Source organism: Anarrhichthys ocellatus, unplaced genomic scaffold (genome assembly GCF_004355925.1).
Source record: "Anarrhichthys ocellatus isolate YVR2014 unplaced genomic scaffold, GSC_Weel_1.0 scaffold58, whole genome shotgun sequence".
Lineage (NCBI taxonomy): Eukaryota > Metazoa > Chordata > Actinopteri > Perciformes > Anarhichadidae > Anarrhichthys > Anarrhichthys ocellatus.
In genome coordinates, this window is record NW_022280088.1 from 7,607 (window position 1) to 33,333 (window position 25,727).

A 25,727-nucleotide genomic window follows, 5' to 3' on the forward strand; every position below is an offset into this window, starting at 1 on the left:
GGCTGTGAGAGGGACTGTGGCACACCTGTAATGTACTGCTGCTTTATACAGACCATGTTTGCCTATCACAGCTCCCTCAGAAAGCACAATACAAACACTTGTCAGGTTGTTTTGGTTCCTTAAATAGAGAAGTCCAGAAATACTAAACCTTAATGTAAAATATCTTCCCTCATTTGGTGTTTTGATGATGGTGCGGGATGGTACTAACTAATAAATCACTCCAACATCTCCCATAGGTGTTGACATCTGGTAAATCACACCATTTTCCGTATTAATCAAAACTGTGTCCTCTACTGCTCTGAATGAAAACATCTGCATTTTTTGTGTTTATCCACTCAGGTTTTCTTTAACTCACTACTCAACCAATAAACATGTGGCCATGGTAAACTGTAAGCACGCTCATCATCAAATACTACAGCATGTCCATCTAACTGTATATGTTGGTTTACACATACCACAGCAGTGCTAACTATTACATAATAAACTTCAATAATAAACTTTATTAGCACCTTTAAAGGCAAATTTACAAGGTGCTTTACATGGCTTAATAAGGATTAAAACATTTAAAGATCGCAATGAAGCAAATCAATCATAGAATTAATATGATATAAAAAATAAAATAGAATAAAATACCCAACAATAATTGAAGATAAAAACAACGATAATAATAAAACATCAGATAAAACATGTTAATGAATAAAAACGGTGTGCTAGCATTAATAAAAACAATCCAGTTAAAAGTATCAGATCTTCAGGATGGAGAAAGTTCAAACTTCAAGTAAGCAGTAAGCAGTGTTTTTCTATCTACTCTGGTTCAAAGCCAGTTACACATGTGAGCATCCAATTATAACTGATGGGTGTGGTCAAAATAATGCTCTACTGCTCCTGTAACCACACCCACCGGTGATGTCACTGCACACGACACAGCTGGTTTATAACTCAAATTAACTCATTGCAATGATACCCTAACACAATACAAAATGTTCTATGTGTGCATGACTAGACTAGTAACCAGCAAACAATCACAAAATGCATTGGCATTCAAACAAAACTGTCATGAATAAGCATGCGCTGTTCAAACACAACATTTTGGACATAAATAAACCGTGGTGCTAGCAGTGGATCTTGCGCAGCATTAACAATCCCACTCAACAGTTTATTTTGTTTGTAGTTTGCTGTGTGGAGTCAGGTGGGGCCTGCAGAAAATTAAGTGAAGAAGAAGGAGGAGGGGGCAGCGAAGGAGCGGGCTGCCAGCCGAGGTATGTGGGATGGAGTGAGGGGAATAGAGGTCGCCCATGATTACTCGATAACTACTCCATCAACTAGATTCATGTCTTACGTCACCCAGCAGGCTGTGTGAGGTCAGAGGCTTTGTGTTTCAGTATTAAAGAGAGAAAGAAACATATATATAGTGATGTGGAAGATAACTTTTTTTTATCAATTACTTAGCGTTGTCAGAGCGGAATCCAAATCTAAAGATAAGAGTGAGGTATGATAAAGAATTAAAGTAAATGGAGGAAGAGTAAGAGGGATATAAATGGAAAAGAAAGAAAAAATAAATATTAGGAGGAGAGCGATAGAGTGATAGTCTCAGCATTCCATGCCAAAAAAGCACTCTGCTCCATAAATACGGGTAAAACACTCACAACATCAATAAAAAGAGTTATCAACATCCAAGCACGGCTATGGGAGGGGCTGTTTAGTCTGATGCTATAGGTTAAAGAACTGATGGAGCATTATAGGAAACAGAACCAAACTCACACAAGACTTAACATCAAGTCTGTTCATTTAACCTCTTCAACAGCATGAACCCTTCCGTGACTCAATCATTACAAAATGTATGTCATGCGCAGAGCTTTGAAACCTACATTACTTCATTTTAAATTCTGGTCAATATCTTATTCTTTGTAAAGATATCAAATATGTTATAGTGAATTCAATGGAAATATGAATTGCATAATAATGCACATGACATCCATGATTTGTTTTAAGCTAAATGCTAACATGAGCATGCTAACATGCTCATGTTTAGCAGATAATGCTTACCATTTTGACCATCTTAGCTTAGTGTGTTAGCATTGTAACCGCTCAAAGTACAGCTGAGGCTGATGGGATTGTCAGTAGAAGGCATTTGGTCCCTGGGTCACACTATTGGACAAATTCTGGACGTCAGGGGATCAACAAACGTATCACAATTCATCCTGAGGGGGGCATACTGTAGCTTCACAAAATTTTAGGGTAATCCATGTAATAGCTGTTTAGACATTTCACTCAAAACGGCAAAAGTAAACTTCATCTTCAACATCAGGAGGATTCATCCTCTGGGGACCATGAATGTCTGTTGACATTGAATGTTTAATGACACTTCATCCAGTTCCTTCACATATTTCAGTCTGGACCAAAGTCGTGGACAAACCGAGGCTCAACATTGTCATCTCCGGAGGCCCGTCTAAATTAATTGCAGTGTGAATAAAGGGAAACAGGGGCTCAAAGGGTAGTGGCACTCCACGTCAGAAGGGGTAGTTTTTCAGATCTCAGAGTTAAACAATCCTAACCCTAACCCTAACCCTAACCGTCTATATATGATGCAATGAAAATATGTGTTCTCTAACAAAACGTATTAGGTCACGTGATTTTAGTATGTTTTAGTGTCATTTTAAGAGTTTTAAGCATATTTTGAAGGATAATAACATGAATCACACTTTTCGTTTGGCCAGGATGTTGACATCGTCCCATGCCTGAACAAACACCAGTCTAGATTCTTCTCAAAATAAATGATGGAGGACACAGGATAGATTTAATTTAACATTACTCCCTAGAGCTGTGTACTAAACCAGCAGGTTTATGTGACTACAGCTGTCAGATGTGGCTGTAACACAGGATCCTGCAAAGAATGACAGCTGGGAATCAAACCATATCAAACCAGGAAGGACTGACCAGATTTCTTGAGAAATTGCTGTCCTATAGATAGATACACACTGGCCATCTGGGTGGTATATTTCTGCTAGCATTATGACGTTAGTACAATGTTATAGCCTTTTGACATGGATAACAGCATGGCAAGGCAAACAAGAAAACAAAGAAAGTGTTTGCATTTGGTTAAGCACCCATCTGTTGCTCTTGTTCCCTTCGCTGTCTCCTTCCTTCTTTTCATCACTTTCACACGCCACACTCCAGCAGGAATGGTTAGTTTTTGCATTTATTTTTGACACATAACTTCAGTCTTCATTTACAATATTGTATATTACTAAAGTTACTTCTTTTCTTAACTGCTCCTTTTCCTTTCTCTCCACCTGTTCTTCCTCCCCTTCCTCTTTCCATCACCCTGTCTCCATCCTCTTTCCGTCATCCTCTCCTCTTCTCAAGTGGTATTTATAGAGTGGCTCCGGATGCATTGGCTTCTCTCCTCCGCTGGTCTCTGGCCCACGCTTGTTTCCGTCTTGGCTCTCTTTGTTCATCCTTTGCTTTTCCACTTGTTCTCCTCCCATCACCTCCTCCTTCCCTGCAGACAGCTGTTTGTCTATACATCTCTTTCTGAGATTGGAAGACTTCTGGGATTGTGTATAAATCGCTCCTCACCTGTTCTTCCTGTTTCCTTTTTTCACCGCAGGGTATCTTCTCCCTGTTTGTGTCTGCTTCCTTTCATTTACCCCTTCTCATCACTCCTGACTTCTCCTTTCCTTGCCTCCTCACAGCGTGTGCCAACATGTCTGTCATCTTCACGGTCTCTTGAGCTCCATCAGAAGCAGAGACTTATTTTTCTCTATCCAGCATGCTTGTTTGGTAAAAAGCCATTGTGGGGCGGCGCAAAGCATTGGAGATAATGGGTTTAATAATGGGCCTGAAAGGTCTTTAACTTTGTGTGGCTCCTCCGACTGAGGAAGAGTCTTCTGCAAAGCGTCACCAAGAATCAGCTGATGAGACAGAAATAGTACTGCCCTACACACATACACAAACACACACAGCTTTCCCTTCTTCCTTCCCCATCCTTGGGCAATGTATTCATAGCGGTGCTAATTAACAACGCCACACCAGCGACTGGTGAAGAGACTGGAGACCCAAGAGGGAGAGATAAAGAGAACAAGAGAGAGAAAGGGAGAGAGGGGAAGGGAGACCTTGGACATGCTGAGTTGAATGTGCGAGGCCCGAGGCAAAGGCAAACCCATACATTTGTTTATGTGGGTTTTCTGTCTGTGTCATTGTTTATATTTGCATATGTGTGAGTGTATGTAATTGTGTGCTTATTTGCATACTTGGTTTTGACAAGGCCAAAGCAGGGCTAACCCACATCTGGCTCTTTGGCTGTCCCTGCTGGCCTATGGTGTTGACTTGGAGAGAGGAGACAGCTACAGTTCAGCCGGTTCACACCACTTGGATCCCCCTGGTCAATGTCTACCACGGCCACCTGCTATAGGTGTTAGATAGTAACTAATTAATGTAGTGCCAATATGTTACTTTTTTAAGTAATGTAGCCAAATGTACCCTACTATAACACACACGTTAGCTTAGCACTGGAGCTGTGGGGCGGTCAGCATATGCCTAACCTCTGCCGAAAAAAAGACACATTCCTGTAACTCTAAAGTTGTTGTATTCAAATGCAGTGTCTTCTGTACAACCTGTACATTCAGAGTTTTGTGAGGAGTTGGGTGTATGTTTGAGCATCTGCTCAGTTAGCTAGGTTATTAGTTAGCTTAGGGGTTAGCTTAGGTTAGAGGTTGATAAATGGCTTGATAAAAATGGAAAGCTATTTGGTCGTCATTGGCGGTTGCTAACAAGTGGCTAAATGAGACTACTACAAGTCCGCCTTTTGCTTAGTGCTGGTGACGTGAAGTATGCGACCATGGTGTAGTTCATTTATAGCCTAACGTTAGCTTTTTACATGTGTCGATTGGATTTACACTTCAAGAATCATAAAAGTGGTGTTCATTTGTGAAGATTATCTTGCTGAACAAAACGTGGATCATAAATGTTTGTTTGCCAGAGAGATTATTTTCTGCAATAATCCAAAAGGCAATGGAAAAGGTTCTGTGGATGTGATGCATGTTCATTATGGAAAAATAACTCTTGATGCGGCTATTTGTGAAAATTACAACTTTTAGGACTTAATAATTTAAATAAGCTCTATTTTAGTGTTTGTTCTGGGAAGTTGATTTACCGAAAAAAATGTTCCTCTAATTTACAGATGTTTATCAGCACATCCATGGCAGTAGACTTATTCGCGTTTTCAGTCCAAAATGGTTGCACCGCAGCGCCATCAAGCAGCGATTGTCAAAAAGCTTCTGTAACCTACTCTTAGATTTAGAGTCGTTTAACAGTACCAATGACAGGGAAGGTAATGTGTTTGACATGTAGCGTTAATTCTAGTTGTGTATCAAGTTACTGCTAGCGCTTTTCACAGCAATGTTTAGCCATTTTGACCTGTCAAAGCCTTATAGTGGGTGATGCACAGGTGTGATTAAAGCTGCATTATTTGATGATTCTGGGTCACCTGGGGAAAGCGGTAGGCTACAATTTCGTACCATGACACATGGACAGACATTAGCATTCATTGGTGTTTTGTTTCTGTCCGCCTAGTTGATTTCAATCAAATATTTGCTCCAGCTCTGTTTTGGTCTCCACAAACTCCTGAAAAATATTTGGCCCTTAAGCTGCTAACAGAATTATTTCCTGATCCGGGCAGTTTTTGGCTAACATCCCAATAAAAATCCACTTAAAATATTGGTAAACACGGATAGCATGTCCTTACTTGAGAGGACATCTTTCCCTGTGTCTTCACAGAGTGATTAAATTGGGTGATGCATCCCCTGCTGAGTCATGGTTAAGTTTAACATAACTCAAGATATGTATTTAGGTAGAAATCATGATGGATGTGGGAACTGTGTGGCGACTCAGAGGACATGAGTCTGGACTGCCACATTGTCTATTGATAGGGTGCATATTTTAGATTTTGGATGGTGTATGTGTGTGTATGTGTGACAGTATTTGCACATGTTCTGTGAAAATACTGTATATTTTGTATACATTTTTCATTCAGTAGATGCTTTCCAGATGAGTGTGTCAGTCATGGGCTGCCGCTTTCTCTTTGCACTGTTTGTGAGAGCATGTTACCTTCACATGTTCTGTGCTGTTGGCATCGGTGATGATGCACCAGGTGAGCAACACATACATTAAAACAGGTTTAAAGCCACAATAGGTTTCCACATTAGTAGTTAAGAGTGGTGGGAAGAGTTATGCAGAAATCATGCAAGTATTTTTAAAGGTATAGGAGAAGATTATCTAATGTTGTCTGGTCCGGATTTCACTGAATGGCTTTAACTTGCTAACATTTGAGAATTTATTTTGAGTTTTGTTGCAGATGGGCAGGAAATTGTCCAGACCTGACATCAGAATTCCACCCGGCTATATCTAGAGATTCTCAGTCAAAGAGGACGAGACCCTGCTCACAGCTGCAAAGCTCCTTTTCTGATTCAGGCGCAGAACACAGATTTGTTTCTACATTGAAAAAGTCACCTTGAGCAGCTTTAACAGTGTATGTCTGCTAAATGTGTGGAAGTGGTAAAAATACTGCACGAAACCTTGGCTCTAAGAAAAGAACAGCTGGTGCACTGACACCCACTGACTCCCAGTGCTTGACGCCACCACGTTACCATGACAACCGGCTGTGCACCCTCTGTTTCTGACAGCTGTTCCCATGGTGCCTGGGCTTGGCTCAGCCGCTGGACTCCCATCGGCGGGATAGATTGCTTCTCAGGGTCAGAGGTCATGTTTATGACGTTACTGCTGTGCGGTGTCATGTTGTTTTTCCCTTTTGAATTACGTACGGATCAGTTTAGCTTAGGTTCGTGTCAACTCCAATGTCCATATATCATTATTTCTGACTGTTATCTTAAGCAAAGCCGACTTGAAACATTTTGAGTGAAAACGTGCACATACAATTACAATTCTGTTGAGTATATTTGCATGTGCAGACCCTTTTATCTTTTTTTGTCTGGGCAGCTACAGTTATAAAAGATAAAATCCAGTATTATCTGTTCAAAGCCTTCAAGCACAGCCTGAACTGCTGATGGATAAAGAGACCAGAATGTGTGTAATGGTATAAAACAATGCTCTCATGGTATAGTGATGATCTTCATTGCATTAACTTATTTGAATGAACTTCTGCATTATAGATGGCTCAGATGCTTTGATGTTGAGCCCTACGGTTATTACAGCGATTCCCCTTCGGGCATTACAAAACTTCAGCATTTGAACTTAAACATTACAAACCAAATATTTGAGAAAAATGCATAGAAGACATGATAATATTCAAAATATCAGCCTCAAGGTTGTGGCTGTTTGTGACGGAGGATATTTCCATTTCTAACCTTGACATCAATGTGTATTTTTCGAGAAAATATTCCTTACGATTACATTTTCTTTCACATTGTATTCAACATTCCACGTCACAAAATAGCTGTCCCTGTTCCAGCCTTTCCATGTGTCAGCTGATTGGCCAAATGTGTCCCAGTTGGCCAGTCACCTCCCTGTTCCAGCTCTGTATGGTGGCAGTCTGCTGTTTCTGCTCCAGCACTATTCAGAGCTAGCTAGAAAGGCACGAGTAGAAGAGGAATGTACAATTTTTTGTCATCTCATTTGTTAGACTTTTTTCTTGAGACTGTAACCTTTGCGGGACTAACATAACGTTTTGTTTGGACTGCTTGTTTTTCAAAGACAGACCTTTTTTTCCAACTCAAACGTATTCTGGAAAGGCACAGCATCGTTCCTGGACTTTGGATAGGTCATGGTGGAGGACTGTTGTCTCTTTGAACTTTCCTACCACCAGAAGTTACTGACCACGGATCAGGTGTTATGTTTTCTACCTGTTTCCTACCCAGCAGCTTAGCATTACAGACAGGAAGACATGTCTGCTCTCAATAGATCCAGGTGATCTAGTTTGACTAGTAATGAGAATTTAGTAAACTGAATGTCTTTGGTTTTTTTTGGACTGATGGTCACAAAAAAAGGAATTTGAATGTTGGTTTAGGTCTAGATCTTGGAACGTGTGATTTTTTTAAAAATTATGTTTTTCTTAGATTTTCTCATGCTGAACCACTAATCAGCATACAGGAGGTGTTCAGTGTCCTGCTTACCAGTGGGCTTTCCACTTATTCAACTTTCTTTTTTGGGTATTTTTTGTTTCAATTTCTAATTTTTAGCTCAACAAAAGTGTGATTGCCAGTGCGCTGCATTGTCTTGATGAATTTCTTTTCGACAAACAACTCGCAGACACGACTGTAAAGTCTGTGTGCGGCCAGAGGCTTAACTAAAGTTTGTCTGCTTCCACAAATATGCAAATTGGCTGCCAAGCTGTGAATGAAGCCATCTCCTTCCTCTCTATGTCTCTCACTCAGCGAGGCAATTAAAGTGCCTGTCTGGGTCGCCTATATAAGAGCCATGGTATGGTAATGCAATATTCCTTTGACAGTTCTGTTGAGACAAACATTGTGGGTGTTTTCACATGGCCTGATTTGCAATTCACACTCGGGTTATTTCCATCATAGGCATCCTGGGAAGCAAGGAGGGGAAAGGCTGTGAGCCACAGAGAGCAAAACTGAGCTTCATTTAATTGCGTGTATGATTTCTTTTTTTTTTGAAAGGCACCTTTCAAGTGGCACTCTAATTGCCAGTTATTTTGCTGAAATGTTCTCAAACATGTCCAGGCATAACATCACTTTTGTTTCTGTTAGATTTGTTTATTTAAAAAATGATTAAATTATTCAGAAATTCCGCCACGTCCTTCTGTGTTTTTGTTTTTATGAATGTAAGGATATTTAAACAGGAAGGTCTGTCTGAACAGCACTGGGGGGTTGGGTTTATCAAGTATGAAACGTTTGTGAATACATGATGTTCCACTAATGGGCAATCTTCCACTTTTCCCCCCCCTCAGAACACTGCACCAGCAGTTTGAGAGCTACAAACAGGAAGTGCGTCGCATTGGGGCAGACACGCGGCATCAGCAGACCCAGCTGAAAGATGACGCGCCCACCTGCGGTATCTGTCGCAAGACCAAGTTTGCCGACGGCTGCGGCCACCTCTGCTCCTACTGCCAGACCAAATTCTGCGCTCGCTGTGGAGGGCGGGTCTCTCTGCGCTCCAACAACGTGAGAAACCTGACCCGTGACCTTTTCCTTTCCCCCTCTCACACTCACCTCATTCCTGCTATAGCTGATGTGCACTTGGTCGTTCTGCTTATGTGTTTGTCCCTGTCTGCTTTGTTGCCTCCTGGTCACACTTTGGTCTCACCAAAGTGTGTTGGAAGAATGGCTTGGCACCAATCCTTCAAGGCTCATTTCAAGTCAGAGGCTGTAGTGTTGTGGAATGGTTATAAATCGATCAAAGCACTTTAGCTCACCTGAACTGGAAATCATCTGTGTTGTCCTGTGTCTCCTGTGATGGCACTGAAGCCAATAAAACAAACAGTGACAGGGCTGGCCTTCTCAAGCAACATGCCTAAATAAAGAGAAAAAGAAAGGTTCGCAGGACGGCAGTTGTAGTTGAGTTGTATTTGCCACTGTCAGAATAGCATCCGAGTTTCACTCGAAATGCATTCAAAATGTCCCAAAAATGTCAAACAACTCTTGCAGCATCATCCTCCTCTTTGCTGTCCATCTCTTTGCTTTCTCTGCACAGCTTCTGTTTCTTGCTAGCAAGATTAGCTGTTAAACTTTGTCACCAGAAACTATGGCCAGTGTGCGGGCACTGGTTCCAAATGGCAAATGTAAACATCTTACCTCACTAGTGACAAAGGGAAACTGTGTGTTTTACTGTGTAATATTTAAAATAAAAGTTTTTGAACATACAGGAGACAGACAGTGGAGCTATTATTCAAGCCTACATGAAGTAAGTGTTTGATTCTGTTGCCATTCAACATTTATTTTGTACTGTTCATTAAATTACATAGCAGTAAATGGCATTGACAGGTTGTCATGTTAGCAGTGCTGTAAGGCTGTACTTAGGCACAGCAGTGCTTTAAACGAAATGCTACGTCAGCAAGCTAACGTGCTCATAATGAAAATGTTAACATGGAGATGTTTGGTAAATAATGTTTACAGTCTTAATAATCTTAGTTTAGCAGTTAAGCTTGCTACATTTGCTAATTAGCACTAAACACAAAATATAACTGGAGCTGATGGGAATGTTTTTAGTTTTGCAAATATAGTCATGAACCAAAGTATTAAACCTGATGATGGTGCAAGAGTAACATTTAAGAAATCCTTCAAGTAATTTAAGATTATGCCATGGGGAACATGAATATCCACGAATGTCAGAGATATTTCACTGCTGGTGGTGCTAGTTTAAAGGTCAAGGTAACCCCAGACGTCCGTCTCTAAATAGAAAACAACAAATAAACAAACAAAACATCAGTTTACATAAACCCACGATCGACTGAAGACACTGAGGAGTGAGGAGTACCATTAAGCTACAGGCTCTAGGGCCACACTATGATAAAACAAAGGCCCACACCAAACCACCAAATTATAACATTAATTTGATCCAGGTTGGATTTGCGAGGCATCCACCCCTTAACCAAACATCTTTGCACTATTTTAAGACTCGGCCTTCTTCCATTCAAACATTGTATGGGCTCCAACCCAAGACAGAAGACCTCCCCTTGGGTATCGTACCTGACTATGGGCCCTCCATCCTTGGCCTGCTGGTCCCCAATCTGTTCAGGATCCGCCTAGCCCAGCTGGGCCTGAAGTCACACTGGCACCACACGTATGTAGAGCTCAAAGACCAGTGAGAACACGGGAGGAAGATAGTATCCTTGTTGGTGAAGCCATTAATATTACTTTCACAGCAAACTGGCTGTGACATGGAAATACACAGATGAGACCAGCAGGATATAAATGCAATCTAGTATAAATAACTCTAAGTAAAAGATTTACGGTATTTGAAGGGAAATTGTAGTCAAATTAACGTCAATCGATATGGCCTTTTTGAAAATAAGAATAATTCATGTTTTAATGTGGAATTGAATTCTTTGACCGAGTGTCACTTAGAAGTGGAATTCATTTTAAGGGACCTAAATTATTTAACACAGTCAAAAGAAAGGGATATTTTTATGAAACTTGGTGGAAAGGGTGTTTTTGTGTGTCTCTTTGAGAGTGAATTAATTAATCAATGACTAAGTTTGGGTCCGGTCAAATTAACGGGGTTTACAGCCAATACAAAACATGTTAAACAGCTAGTTCCTTTACATTATATAATTTCATTGTTTTGTACTTAAATCATGGGGACGTAAATAAATAGGGAAAATTATGTCTCACATTGAATAACGTATTTTATATTTATTTATAAAAAATAAGATTTATTGTATCACTCAACCAAAATGGATTTGAATTTCTACATTCACTGACCGATTGAATTCATAAATCCTTACAAGATGTAAGTGAAGACAACACTGTCTTCCGTTTCTTTTCTGTGTATTTGTTTGTGAAAGGTTGTGTGTGAGTGTATACTGTGTGGGTGGGATGCGTTAGAAGTGAAGCTCTTTCTGTCTCAGTGGTGCTTGCCTTTTTCCAGGGTCGTCCAGGTCGGCCAAGCAGAATAACGGGGTCAGGAAAGTGTGAGCTTTGTTTCATCACATAAAAAACCTTCTCCTGCCTACAGTGTGTTCATTTAACCCACATCAACAGCACTCTGCGTTTTGCTCTAGTTAGCAGTTTACCTTCTAAAACGATATTAATGCAGTATTAAAATAAACGGTGCGATGTTGTTCTACAAAATATCTGGAGTATAAACATACTGTATAAATATACTGTATGTACAACAATTTACAGCTGTATCCATGTGGTGTATGGATGGGCTATACACAGCTGGTGAAGAGGAATGCCCGAAATACAAATGCTTTTAAACTTTCGAACATAAACTATTATTACATAAATAAACAACAACAAAAAAGTGCAACATATTTTCTTGTCCACCTCTAGCAGTATCTAGCCATGCAGGTAGTTTAGCTTTGGTAGTGGTACCATACAAAATATCAAATGTCATATTGGAACAGTACCACAAAAAGTATCAAATGTTATATTGAAACAATACCACAGTACCATAAAAAATAACAAATGACATTTTGAAAAAGTACTATACTACAAAAGGTACCAAAACAAACTAAGGTCAATTAGATTTTTTTAGTTAGTCAGAAATAATAACGTAATGGTTACCACAGTTTGTACTCCTGTGACAAAACCTGGGAATCTGTCATCATATGTTCTAAAAGGTCAGCTTTCACTTTTGTGTAACATCATCATTGATATTCAGTTGTGTACAACAACTGCAGCCACAAATCAAGTTTTTCACAAGTTTACAAAGGGATTACATGCAACTACACAGGCTTTGAAATTATTTCTGAACATCATTTCACAAACTCAAAAATCTTTCTGATCCTAATTTGAGCCTGCTATATAGTCTGAACTCCAATGAAAAAAATTCTGAAAAGAATTAAGTTTTGAAAGACACTTTAATATCAGTTCTCAAATCACTATATCCATAGCATGGAACTCTGTAAAATTGCAAAATGATAGCAAGGCAATAACCTGTTTAACACTTGTTTAATAACTTTGTTTTTAGCAGCTTTGCTGTAATAATTGATCAATTCCTAATGACCTGCAGAAGGCATCACAGCAACATGCTGTGCAAATGCCATCCAAACAAAGTGTTGCCCCTGCTTGACATTATAATGAACATACTTTATTAATATTAAAGAGAGGATTAGAAAAAATAGATATTTTAATTCATCACACTGCATTTAAATGTATGTACAGCATTCATGAAGCAACCTCTTTAAAATAATTAGTTTGTGTCCTGAGGTTAAAACAAAGATGATCAAATAATCCAAAACTTTTTTTTGCCCTTTCACCAACATCTGAACTGCTTTCATTATAAATTAAGCCATGAAAAAAGCGGCATTAATGTGAATATTTGAAAATACCTGGATAGATTTTATGGGAATGTATAGACAGAGGTTTAGTAAAGGCACAGAAAGGCTTGTGGAAGAATGTGCCCTGTTGCTTTTAGTGTCCCAGTTTCCTCTTCATGCTGAGGAGCTGTGACGCATCCTGATGCTGTCTCAGGTCATGAGTCATGCCAAGGTCATGGCAAGCTGGATCATGCATGTTGCTGCAGCCTCACGTCAGTGGTCACATACATTTACATACTGTTGTTCCCACCACCTCACACTCCTTCTTTGAATATGAAGTATGTGTATTGATTCTGCAGAATGTAATTAACAAATGTTTGCACCACGTCCTCTTCCCCCTTTTCTCCTTTGTTCTTTCTCCTCTTTTCCTACGATCTGTCTGCTATCGCATTTCACGATTTCACCCTCTCCGCATCTCTGTTTCTTATATCTTTTATGTTCTTTCATTTCTCTCTTTTCTTCCCTCTCCTGCTCTGCTTCCACCGTCACTTTTCTCAATACTCACTGCTACCCGGACTGCATGCCACAAAGGAGGACAAAGTGGTTAGCATCTTTTTTTTTGTGTTCTCTCTGTGCTGTGACTGTGATGTTTGTGCCACCTAAAAGTTAAAATGCTGGCTGTGTTCAAATCTGGTGCGGAGATCTCTCGAATATTTGTAAGATCAGATCAGTCTAAGACCAGACCTATAATTTCCCAGCTGAAAGAAAAAAACAACAATATCAGATGCAAGAGAGCAAGCTATCGGATTGGAACGGAGCCAGTGTGTGTGTACAAATCCATTTATGGATTACTGACTTAACTGAACAGAGGGAGTCCCTGATAGGTCATGGTTTTTGTTAACTTTGATTTCTCAGAGCCTTACTGTACTGTGCGGGGTGGAGCTATTGTGTCCTCAGAGGAGTTTCTCCCCAGTGTAAACCCTGACTAACTCTGTGTCCGTTGTCTGTCTCCTCCCCTTGCAAAGTGTCTCATAGTGAAGGACAGGGTAAGGCTTGCTGGGTGATGGATTTTGCTGCATGGGTACACTACTATTGTCCCCCCTCACACTTGGGTCTGTGCTCATTCACAGTATCAGAACAAGAATTCAGTTTTCTCCTCACAGATCATTGTGGTTAAGAGGTCTCAGGGCAGCTGGCTGGTGATCCTGCATCAGTACTCTAATTCTGAGAATGAATGCAGACCCTGACAGTCAACTGGCGGGCAGAGCGAGCATGAGCCATGATAAAGGGCGTCTGAACCTCCTGACCCATCCTGACCCATCCTGACCCATCCTGACCCATCCTGACCCCTCTTCCTATGGCTGTAGGCATGGCTGTGCTGAAAGGGGGCCAGTGGATACTGGTTTAAATCCTTGACAAAAATGGGGATGGGAGATTGGCATTTCAGATGGCATGCATATAAGAAAGCACTCTACAGACCATTTATCTGAATGCATAATGAACGCACACTCATGCCTGTGCATGCTTTTACCTGCCTGTGTGTTTGAGACCAGACCAGCCTTGCCATGGGGAGACGGGAGGGCCCAGGGATATGTCCTAACTTGTCCACTTCCCCTTAATGCTTGGTCGCTGCGAAAAGTCACCAAAGTGGTTTTACCGCTGAGCCCTGTCAAAAGTCAGGAACGGTGAAGAGAATGGCATTGAATGTTAGTTTGGGATGTCGCTGAGCCCTTGAATTGTCAGAAAGAGGATTCATTGTTTGACTGCGCTTATGATTCCAGATAAAGCAGCAAATAAGTCAGAATCGAAAACAGGAAAATTGACTCATGTCCTTCACACAGGCTTTTGACGTGCTGCCCTTGGTATAGACCTGTAGGCAGTTGTGATTTTTTTTGTGGAAAAAACGGTGTCGCAACTACTTTTACGGATGCAAAACCTGGCCTTAATATCATTGTTTGCTTTTAGAATATGATACACATTACTTAGTGTATTTGATCTCATACAAGCAGGATTCTTGAAATTCGATATCACATTGTCATATCATTTATCAGCTCATTTATGCTACACAGGGACAACAACACGGGTCACTCACGTCCCAATCTGTACACCCTGCCCGATTGGTATCGCAAACTAGTACACACCTGCGGTTAAACACTCTTGCGCACCCTATATTTTCCCTGATAATGCTACATTGTGAACAACACATTTTTGTTGAAATCTACAAGAGAGCTAATTAACTTGAGCTGTTAGCAGCAGCTGGGCAGTTCAGCCCTGCTTGGCTAAATAACAGAGCTAACATCTAATGTACGGCGGTTGCTTTGAGTTACATGATGATTTGTTTAGCCTCTATTCAGTAAAAAAAAGTAATGGGCGAGGGTAAATTGTATTTAATATGTGCAAATGTAATCTTTTAAAATGTAGTTTTTGGCGAGAAACTTGAATAGATAGAATTGTTTAAAGGAGATGTTTTCACAGCAAAATAAAATAGATATTAGAGAGGAAATTGTTTACATTTTCTTTGTATTTAACACACTGGTATCATATTGGATCGGCACTTAGTATTGGCCGATTCGCACGTTCAGGTATCGGAATCTGTAAAAATGATATTATCAGTGTTGTTAACTAAAGGTTACTTATTGAGCTAATCATTGAAGGCCAGCCGCTTCAAGTTTAAATCCCTTTCCGTATGTGATAGAAAGCTAAGCTAGCTCTGAAGTGTGTGAAGAAGGTGATTTGTATTTCTTAGCCCTCTCTGTCAAGCTGCCCTGCTATTGCTGGTGCTATAGCTTGTTAATGGCTGAGTGTTTGTTTATGTGTGTTCAATGTCAGCTCCAGATGGCTTCCAGAAACTGACCAAACCTCTGACATTCCGTCTCCTTTATAGAGGAGCACTGCCTCCCAGTGGATAACAGGCAGGCGCTGGGTCCTAACACACACACACACACACACACACACACATATACAACCTCGACTTAATATTTTCAGAATGAGCCATAAATGCTAGAAATATATTGTATTTGAAAAGCCAAGACAATCAGTTTCACTTCAATCCACAAATTACACCAGAACCCCTTTTATAGTCTTTCTGTTTATTTGTATGTATTTGGTGCCCTGTGTGATTTGAAGTAGTTTAATGCCTACAGTTTACCAATAACACACAACACAGACACACAAGCTCAGATTCGCACTGATACAGCCACACAGAGTCTTGCTTGCTTACTGCATTAAGCTGACACAGCACTTTTTTACCGGAAGGGAGGATGCAGTGCATAATCTCCATCATGGTTCTCAGTAATAGATGACTAACAACTCCTCCTCACACTCCACTCCTGTCTTATCATACATCACTGTATCCGTAGTAGCCTCTGTAAACTCTTTGCTCCCTTCATCTGCCCATTGTAAAGCCTCTCCATTTAAATCACTGTCTGACCCTGTGTCTGTCTTTTCGCACTGATACAGCCCTGTCCTTCTTCCACCACCATGCACCTGCACACATTTCCTGGGCTAAAAACAAATGCGCTTATGAGCCTGACAAACATTATAGCAAGGCCTGATTTTGGAGCTGACTATATCCCTTCACAGCCACTGCCTGTATGTCTAATAATAGCACCTCCCTTACTGGATCTTGCAAAAGCCAAGAGCAACATGCTCAAGTGTTCGATGTTTGTGAAGTGCTTCGTAATGCTGTTACAGAAGCTATTATTATCTCCCTCACTGAAAAGTCATAAGTGAAAAGTGAAAGCCCACGTGTGGAGTAGAAGTTTTGGCCATGACTCTTATCAGTAAAACAGCAATATTAGACGCTCAGCGCATGTGCTCCGGAAGTCAGGAGATGTAGATGTAGAAGTGGTATTATTGTTAGTGCCTCTGTCGCAAAGACAACCTGATCAATTTCCGTTTTCCTCAGAACCATAACTACTAACAACCATCCAACATTACCACTGGGGATAGTAACTGCAAAGGACGTATATTGATACTCTGATACAATTGGGGGTAGCTACTGAAGCTACTAGGGAAAACAAAAGGGCAGTCCTCTTCCTGTTTTAGTTGCGTTATGGTTGACGCACTTCCTTTTGTTCCGAAAATGGAGCCTTCATTTTCTGGGGAGATTCGGCAGGTGGCAAAACAGAATTGTATAGTGAAAGCAAGTCATTATTCTTTAGCCATTACAATGTACAATCAACATTTACTAAGTCAGAGCAAAAAGCTAGCCTATTACCACTTTTTCACATCATAAAAAAAACATTTTTTAACAGCGACGGGTAACAATGTTGGAAGGTGCAAACAAAAGATGTCATCCTGGTGGTAGATGCCTCAGATCAGGAAACGCTTATAAGTGTCGCTTTACATGGCAGTTACATACATCGTACAGTATTTGTTGTTAAATTTGGATGACTTGTTGTTAATGTAGAGCAATACGATAAGCGGAAGAGTCTTCTCCCCCGATCTTGAGCTCTGCTTTCCTTTCAGGCTGCCTCACCACTGAATGCATTTGGGCTGCTTGCAGAGTTGATCTACTACCTTATTAGAGGAAATAGAGCATTATGTCTTTTGCGGTCGTCTTTCTTCCCACCATTCAGGATTTACCATTCCCTGAACGATGGCAGTTTACACCCAGCGCTGCCTCATATGTCATTCTGCCGAGGTGTGTGTGTGTGTGTGTGTGTGTGTTAAGGGCAGGGTCACTGCACACGCTTACTGAAAGCCAAACACACCCTCCCCACTGCCTCGCCACCCCCAAGGCTCCCATTTATTCTGCCCATTTAAGGAAAAGCTGATGTTCACACAATTCGGGACTAAATGAAAGCTGTTCTCGTGGTGAGCTGCTGTTGAATGCTGCTGCTGTTGGCAGAGCTGCAGACGCACGCCTTCACCATTTTGTCAGCAGATGGATGGAGCAGTGCTGGGGGCGGGAGATGAAGGGAAGGGAGTATGGGATGGAGAAGTATGAGTGGCAGGTGTGTCTTCATTTGTCAAGTCAGCCAGGTGTGTCAGCTGACCTAGAGGGTGAGGAGAGATGAAAGGAAATGAAAGGGGAAGGGAAGGGAAGAAATGACGAAAAGGAAGGTGAAAGAGGAAAAGAGAAGCACACAAAAGGAAAGAAAAAAAGGAGAGGAAAGGGAAGGAATGAAGGACAGTAGATGAATAAAAGAAGAAAAATGTGAAGGACAAGGAAGGAAAGGAAAGGAAATACATGGCAAAGAAAGGAAAGGGAAGGGAAGAAGAGGAGAAGAAATCCAAGCTCAGGTTCATATCAGATAGAAAATGCAATGGTAACTTGAATGGTCTTAATGGTATTTGTGCAGGTTTTTAAAAATGTTTTCTCTGCTGTTATTGTCCTTCAGTACTGATGCTCACACTCTGTTTCTCTCTTTCTCAGTTTTATGGGCAAACAGAAACACACACACACACACACACTGCGTTGTCCCCCTTTCTCTCACTAGCTCTCCTTGATTTGGTTACCATGGAGAAGCACATTTTTTAGGCAGAAGGAGGTTGACATTATTACATGAGCGAGATGGCACTGCTTATTCTCCACACAGACACAGACACACACACACACACACACACACACACATACATATACACACATCTCGCCTGCAGGCAGTCGCCCACGCCACACTCTTCTAGGCAAGAAGGTTTCAGAAATGTCCTACATATAACTACTGCACACATATCCGCATAGACACAGAGACATTCTCACAGCACTTTGCGCTCCACAGTGAAGAGATGAACTCGAGGTGACACTGTAGCGGGCTGCCTCTGGACGGAGGGAGCTGATTGGTCGGCTTAGCTGAGAGTCTGGCGTCACGCTCCGCCTGGTCAGGCAGCTAGCACTACTGCAAATGCATCTGTCACACACACTATGGGCTTTTGCGTCTCATGGACAGAAACACACACACACACACACACACACACACACACACACTCACACACAATTAATTCCCCCAACAATATCTTTCAGGCTATCCAAGAACATAGAGCACAATCACTCCAGTGAAGGATTATATGTATTATATCCTGTGTGTGTGCGTGTGTGCCCATGTGTTCTGTAACTTCTTTATTGTTTGCTACCCTCCCCCATGCAGTGTAGGCTTTAAAGAACATAACTAACACATGGAGGCGGGCCATTAGAAAATGAGATGTTTTTAATTTCTCTCTTTGGTTTCAGAACACACTGAGCTATTAACAGTCGTCCTATGATGTGCCTTTCTTCTATAGGATGCTCTCATTCAAGGATTAAGCTTGTGGATTGGAGCATTTACTCCTCCATACTGGCAGCGACAAGCAAAGCAACCTATACATGCAGTCTTACTTTGAGAAAAACATTTTTATTTCACAAAAGAAGTCAAGTTCCAGTTCTGTCCAATTCTGGAGACTTTCTTTTCTTATTATTTGTTTATTGGCACCTGATAATGCAGCCAAACTGTTCAAGAACATTGCATAAAAATAGTCCAAAGTGTACAAAATGTTTAAACCAGGAACTATCTTATTATGAATCTGTCCAACCTATAGATACTCAGACATATCCAGGTGCTGATTGAACCTATAGTTTACAATACGATAATGCAATATAATACTTAAAAATAAATAAATCAGTCAATCAATTTTATTTAAAGTGTCCTAATGCAATTAACTACAACCATACACACACTAAGCACATACAATTACAGACATTGAAAGTAAAACAACCACAATAAAAACATCAACATTAAAGGGATGTTAAAAGGGTGATGGACCCGACTAAGTTCAGGGTAAGATGCAACGAATGCAAAGGACAAATTATATCTTATCTTGTAAGATATATGTTTGTTTTTCAAAAAAATTCCATTTTCTTTTTGGATGCGTGCTTACGATCTGGCACCTGGAAAATACAGGCAGAGGCCCGATTCTTTGTAGATACAGACACTTGTTGTGAGTCATAAGTGATGATTGAGAGGGATTATTTCTGCATGAGTCTATACACTGTTTTTTTTTAGGAAGCCTTTAGGAGTTAAAAATGGCTTCAACGGTTTCAAATTGAATAGGCATTTTGAGACTGATTTATTTCCATTGGCTGACATTTGAGGGTTGTGATTGGCGTGTATGGGGAGCTGTAGCTCAGGTAGAGTGGGTCGTCCCTCAACCACAAGGTTCCGGCTGTACGCATGTCGAAATTTCTTTGAACGAGACGTTGAACCCCAAGTTGCTCCCAGGGTGATTTACAGCAGACCACTGCTCCTAAATGCTTAGGATGGTTTGAATGCAGTTTGGTCATGGGCTTTATCTCTAACCTGTGTTCTGACTGAGATGGTTGATGGAGGAGGGGGTTAGAAGTTGTGAATTGTGAGCTGCTATTGTCTTCTGATGATGAGTTGAATAATGGTGAGGTTCTGAAAGGATTACTGGCCACTGCTAATCTGTGGCCCCTCATCTGAGGTAAAGAGGTGGAGAAAGACAGAGAAAGAGACTGTAGTGTGTGGCTGGGCGGCTGCCTGACAGCTGTGGGCCGTGCGGGCAGCTGATTTACTTTAGATTAGTGTGGACATGCGCCAACTAGGATTCAATCAGGCCATGATGAATATGTGCTTTGGCACGCTGAAGGCTAACTGCTAACTGCTAAACTGACTGCTAACAGTCCATCCCAGTGGGCGTCAAGGAGTAACATTTTGGGTTTTCCGGAGGTCCCAGAGGTGTTTTGTTTTGTATAGAAGGGACGCTATGTTTCCTCTTCACTTTGGATTCGTTCTCTGAAAACAAAACATTGGGATTATAAATAAATACGGAGGGAGATAAATCCTGTTTTTTTGCTGTCGATGTGATATTCAGTAGCCATGGCTACATGTGAGTATTCGATGTTGTCTATAAGGTTTGATTTAGAGGATAAAGAATCAAATGTTATTATATGGTACTGTACATGGCTGTTTGTCATCAATCTTACTTTGTGATGTAGCATTTCATAGAGTCTAAATAACAGAAAAGCATTGCTATTCTAGTCAGTGCATCATCGTTGCACATGCAAAGATGATGCACTGACTAGAATAGCTTTATTCTTTTTCCTTTTGGATAAAAACAATACAGATATGCAGTATACAGTACAATACATTTAGAGTTCATCTTACCTTCCTCATCTTCCACTACAGTATTACATAGTTCTTTGTAGCCCTCTAAAGAGGTATGATTTTATTTTATTACCAACATGAGCATAACAGTTCAATCCCAAAAAAGAATTCATTTTATTAATGGTTTACAATGCAATACGATTCAGAGCACTAGAACCACAGGGCAGGTGTAACATGACCTCTTAAAGGGGTTCTGTAATTTTTCGAAATAGCAGTACAGAGCTTATCTTAGTCTCCGCCGAGCTGTGTTCACAGATAATGGATACTGTATGTTGAGACAGCACAGTCTGTCATGTCTGAGTGCTTTCAAATATTTGATTAGCTGTAGCAAAGGAGGGGAAAAGCATGTGGGGGAATATCTTTTTCACAGGTGGCTTACTGACATTTATGTGAGCTGAGAGACGCTCTCAAAGGTGTTTGTGAAAGTTGATAGACACAGATAGACGTAGACTTTTTATGCCCTTAGCCAGGACTCCCTTGGAAAAGAGAGATTTTAAATCTCAATGGTACTATCATGGATAAATAAAGGTTGAATAAATTGTTGAAGTCAACAATGCTGCCTTTGTTTGGTGCGAGCCAATATGTTAAACAAAATAAACTTGCGTTGTGTAATTTGTTCCGATTTTTTTTTGTCACAGGCATGCCTAACCCCTTTTTTGTTAGATGTTCCATTTTTTAAATATTATTCCTTAATGCTACCGAACCCAGCTTGCAAACACGTTTGTCCTTTCAACCTGTGTAGGTAATGTGGGTATGCAACCTGTGCCGTAAACAGCAAGAGATTCTCACCAAATCAGGAGAATGGTTTTCGGGGTCAGGGGTGCGGCCTGGGAGCCTGAGCACCTCCTTAAACAACCCAGCCACTGGAGGTGAGGCCCAGCGGGACAGGAAGCTAATCCGCTCCAGGTCCCAAGCCCCGCCCTCCAGCACCGACACCAACGCAGGGCCCGAAGGGACACAGCCAGCCGCTGGTGTCACTGCTGCCAAGGGTGCTGACACCATGCCCGGCTCCCGCTCCCAAAGTGAACCACCTAGAGAAAAGTAAGTTCTGCGATATTTCTGCCACGAGAGGATATTTAACTTTTTTTCCATAAAATGAAAAACAATATGAGAATGGGAAACAACATTTTTTCCAAAGCCCAGAAAGCTTGGACTACTTGCTGGCAAAAGCTCTTGTTGTTTTTTAATCCCTGGGGTAAAAAAAAGAATAGATCTGTGTTTGTTCTAGCTTAACCAGGGGAGAAGCTAGGTCAAAGGTTTTAGTCTTGAGAGGTCTTTGATTCAATCCCTTTGTTTTCATCCAGTGGGTGAGTTAGGTAAGAGTTGTTGGCTAGTAGAAGTTTTAATCTGTTATTAAAGATCACCACAGTTTTGCAAATATAGAAATACATGTTCTTAGAACAAATAAAACAAAGTTTTCTCAGCCTTTGTGTTCATCTTACAAATACCTGTTGTAATGTAAAAGATGCATTTGTGTTCATTTCTGTCTCTGTAGACTATATGAAACATTGGTACAATGAATAATCTTCTCACACAGGAAAAGGCCAGTTTCCCTCCATGAACAAAATGGTAAGGGAGGCATGGGGCGTGGTAGTGGCCGAAGACCTGCTGGGAAGTTGCCATCTCAGTCATCCCTGGATGAGCGAGTGGTTCCTGGGGACAGAGGAGAGAGACGTTTGGGAGATGGACGGAGGCTGGAAAAGATCCATTCTCAGGACTACGAGGACAGGGAGGGGAATTTGGGTCGTTCAGAAACACACCGGAGACGCCCAGAGGATGAAGAGCAGAGGGAGCGGCAGCGCCGTGAGGAGGAGTTCCAGAACCGTTACCGTAGTGATCCCAACCTGGCACGATACCCGGTGAAACCACAGAAGGAGGAGCAGGAGATGCGCATGCATGCTAAGGTGTCCAAGGTCCGCCACGAACGACGACACAGTGACCTTGCGATCAACGAGATCGGACTGGGGCCTGGTGAAGGAGGAGGTGGTGGAAGTGGAGGAGGGGAGGTGCCTGAAAACCGTCTGGCCAGGAGGGGTGGAGGTGGGGAGGGAGACCACAAGGCCGTCTTGGAGAACCACCGAGCCTTCTCTGTGGATAGGACCGTGGGGGTTGGAGGGGGAGCTCAACCTGCAGGAGGTGGAGTGAGATCAGGACCTCAACCTGGGGGACCGGTGCCTCCAGATTGGGGACCGAACAAAGGCCGCCTGGAGCCCGGCACAACACGGACACTAAGGGACAAGGGTGGGGATAGCCTGCTGAGGAAGGACTCTCAGAGCTCGGACCAGTCGGAGTCTTTGCGGCCGCCCCCTCCACGGTCATACAAGAGCAAGCGCGGAGTCAACAAGAGGCAGATGTCCATCAGCAGCTCAGAGGAGGAAGGCGGCTCCACGCCCGAGTACACCAGCTGTGAGGACGTGGACATGGAAAGCGTCAGCGAGAAAGGTCAGTCAGACAGATGTGCTCACTCTCGCACCTTTGATCTCTGCATATGTTGTATTCCTATCTTATCTTGTCGCTGAAGACCGCTTTCAGGCCTTGCCTGCACTACCTACTGTATACCCAGTGCAGCGTGCGCATCATTAGAGTCACAGGTTTGATGGCTAATTGTAGTGGGAAATTGACCTGCAGCTAATACTCTGAAGAATATAAAGATCATGATTAAATGATTGGACAAATGAACATGAACTTTTCATGAACATAAAGATTAAATTATCCTAAAACAGCTGAATAAAATAAGTGTCATGATGAAGCTCCTTTACATTGCAACGTCTTTCCTCTTCCCACACTTCATGGCTATTCTTTCCTAGCGTTAGCATTTAAAATAGCCTTGGTAGTAGAATTATTATAATGTGTAAAAAAAAAAAAGAAGCAGGGAGATATTTTGGCTCAGTAGATTATTCTAATACCAGCACATTCTAATTTGGGACTGTAAAACTATACGATAAGTGATAAGATGAAGGACCCACCCAGCATACAGTGAATTACTATCACTGTGTGTCATCTACACCTCTGTACTGTGGCTAAACCCTGCCGCTCCCAGGACAGCTCTCATTTATTTGAAGAGTCCCTGTGATTTAGGCCAGCAGATTTGTGGAATTAGGTCAGTGGCTCGCATGCTATGTAATGCTTGGCAAACAGCCAGCTGCACCAGCAACCCATGGACCACCAGCTGCAAACTGTGGTTAAGCCTCGCTGTGGTTGCATGCTGCATGGTCACCGCAGGCTTCTCGATACCTATGTATTTTGCAGCTCACCACTGTCAGAGAAGCGATGCTAGGCTCTGCTAAAAGCCAAGGGAGAGCGTCTAAGTTCAAGAGGCAGTAGCTAGGTAGAGTTAGCTCTGCTTTGTCAGCTTATCTCTCTCACTGGTCACAGAAGGAGCCTGTTCCAGATGTTTTAATCCAGATTACTCAAACTCAGGGACTGGTAATGGGTAGATGGTGTGGATTGGGATTATTAGCTGTTTTAAACACTCTTTAGCTAGCTGGGCCTCAAAACAGGATTCCGCCTTTTCCTCTCATCTGTGGCATGAAGTAAGTTTTGCCGGATAATGTGCAGCGTGTTTCCCTATATAGGTTGAGTGAGATGGTAATGCAAGGACAAGTATATATATTTTTTCAAATAAGAAATGTCATTTGAAATGGTTTGTGTCAGCTGATTACATTATTTTGGCTAGACGTGACAGTCTGACAGCAACAGAAGCTTTGGTGTCAAGAGATGGTCTGGGTGTTTATGAGATATCATACTATGTGACTGTAATTAAAGTGTAACAGTCTCACTACTGAAAGATAGGGATATGTGTTGGACTGTAACCCACCTCAAATTAATAAAAACTAAATATAAATGCTGACCATTCATGGTCTTAGGCGATTCGACGATGGTACAGATCTTTGTTGTCAGCTGTGACACAGCTCTATTCCTTAATCCTCTTTCACACATAGTTCCCCGTAAATTACTGGGATAACTTTAAACACAGGAATAAACACAGGAATTTCATCCAGGAGACCACTTTTAGTGTCCTGTGCGAAAATAAAATTAAAGATGACATTTTGTCAAGTGTGTTGTTAGTCAGTGACACTCTCATCCACACTCTTTTGTTAAAGCTAAGTGGTTTCCTTTAAAAGAAGGAAGTTCATTTTGAAAAGACTGATGCGTGTAACAAACTGAGGGCTAGAGGAGTAGGTGAGAATGTGTTGGTCATGAAGGTAGGTGAGCGTGTCAAACAGGTTGACAGGAGTTCAAGATCATGTGGTGTTGAGATATTTTATATATACAATGTTGGAGGGATTTTGTTGAGCTTGTAAAATAGTAGATAGAGCTGCAGAGGACAGGCTTAATGACACACACACACACACACACACACACACACACACACACACACACACAGTTTATCAAGAACAATACTATGTTAATACCTGCACAGAGCTGATGCTTTGATGTGGCATCATTTAGAAGAGCAGCCCAGTTTTTGTAATCTGCCCAGCATGTTCATTCTCCAAAACAAAAAAACCCTACTCAGCAGTTCAAACTGTGGAGTCAGCATTTCTCTCTCTCAAGCATTCTCAATGGACTTTCAGATTTCAGATTAACAGCACTAGAGTCATGTCAACACTTTTTCAGAATTTCTGATCTCCAGAGCAGTCATTTTCATTTGATTCTCATTGAATATTACTGAAAGTGTTTTTGACAAACAGCAGTGCATGTATTCCATAGTTTATCCCATG

At 41.5% G+C, this 25,727-nt stretch overlaps 1 protein-coding gene across 25 annotated transcripts in view; it reads left to right on the plus strand.

Annotated features, from left to right (window-relative positions):
* Nucleotides 1-638: 638 nt before the first annotated feature.
* rims1b (regulating synaptic membrane exocytosis 1b) overlaps nt 639-25,727 on the plus strand; it is a 55,979-nt gene continuing 30,890 nt past the window's right edge. For 10 of the 25 annotated variants that reach the window (XM_031871470.1, XM_031871478.1, XM_031871475.1 and 7 more), the window contains exons 1-5: nt 639-9,140; nt 13,493-13,504; nt 13,927-13,947; nt 21,746-22,044; nt 22,541-23,445. In XM_031871470.1, coding sequence (XP_031727330.1) covers nt 8,895-9,140; nt 13,493-13,504; nt 13,927-13,947; nt 21,746-22,044; nt 22,541-23,445 — 1,483 coding nt within the window. In that variant the 5' untranslated portion in view covers nt 639-8,894. The remainder of the gene's footprint in view (nt 9,141-13,492; nt 13,505-13,926; nt 13,948-21,745; nt 22,045-22,540; nt 23,446-25,727) is intronic. The other 15 variants (XM_031871482.1, XM_031871488.1, XM_031871492.1 and 12 more) reach the window with 5 other exon arrangements.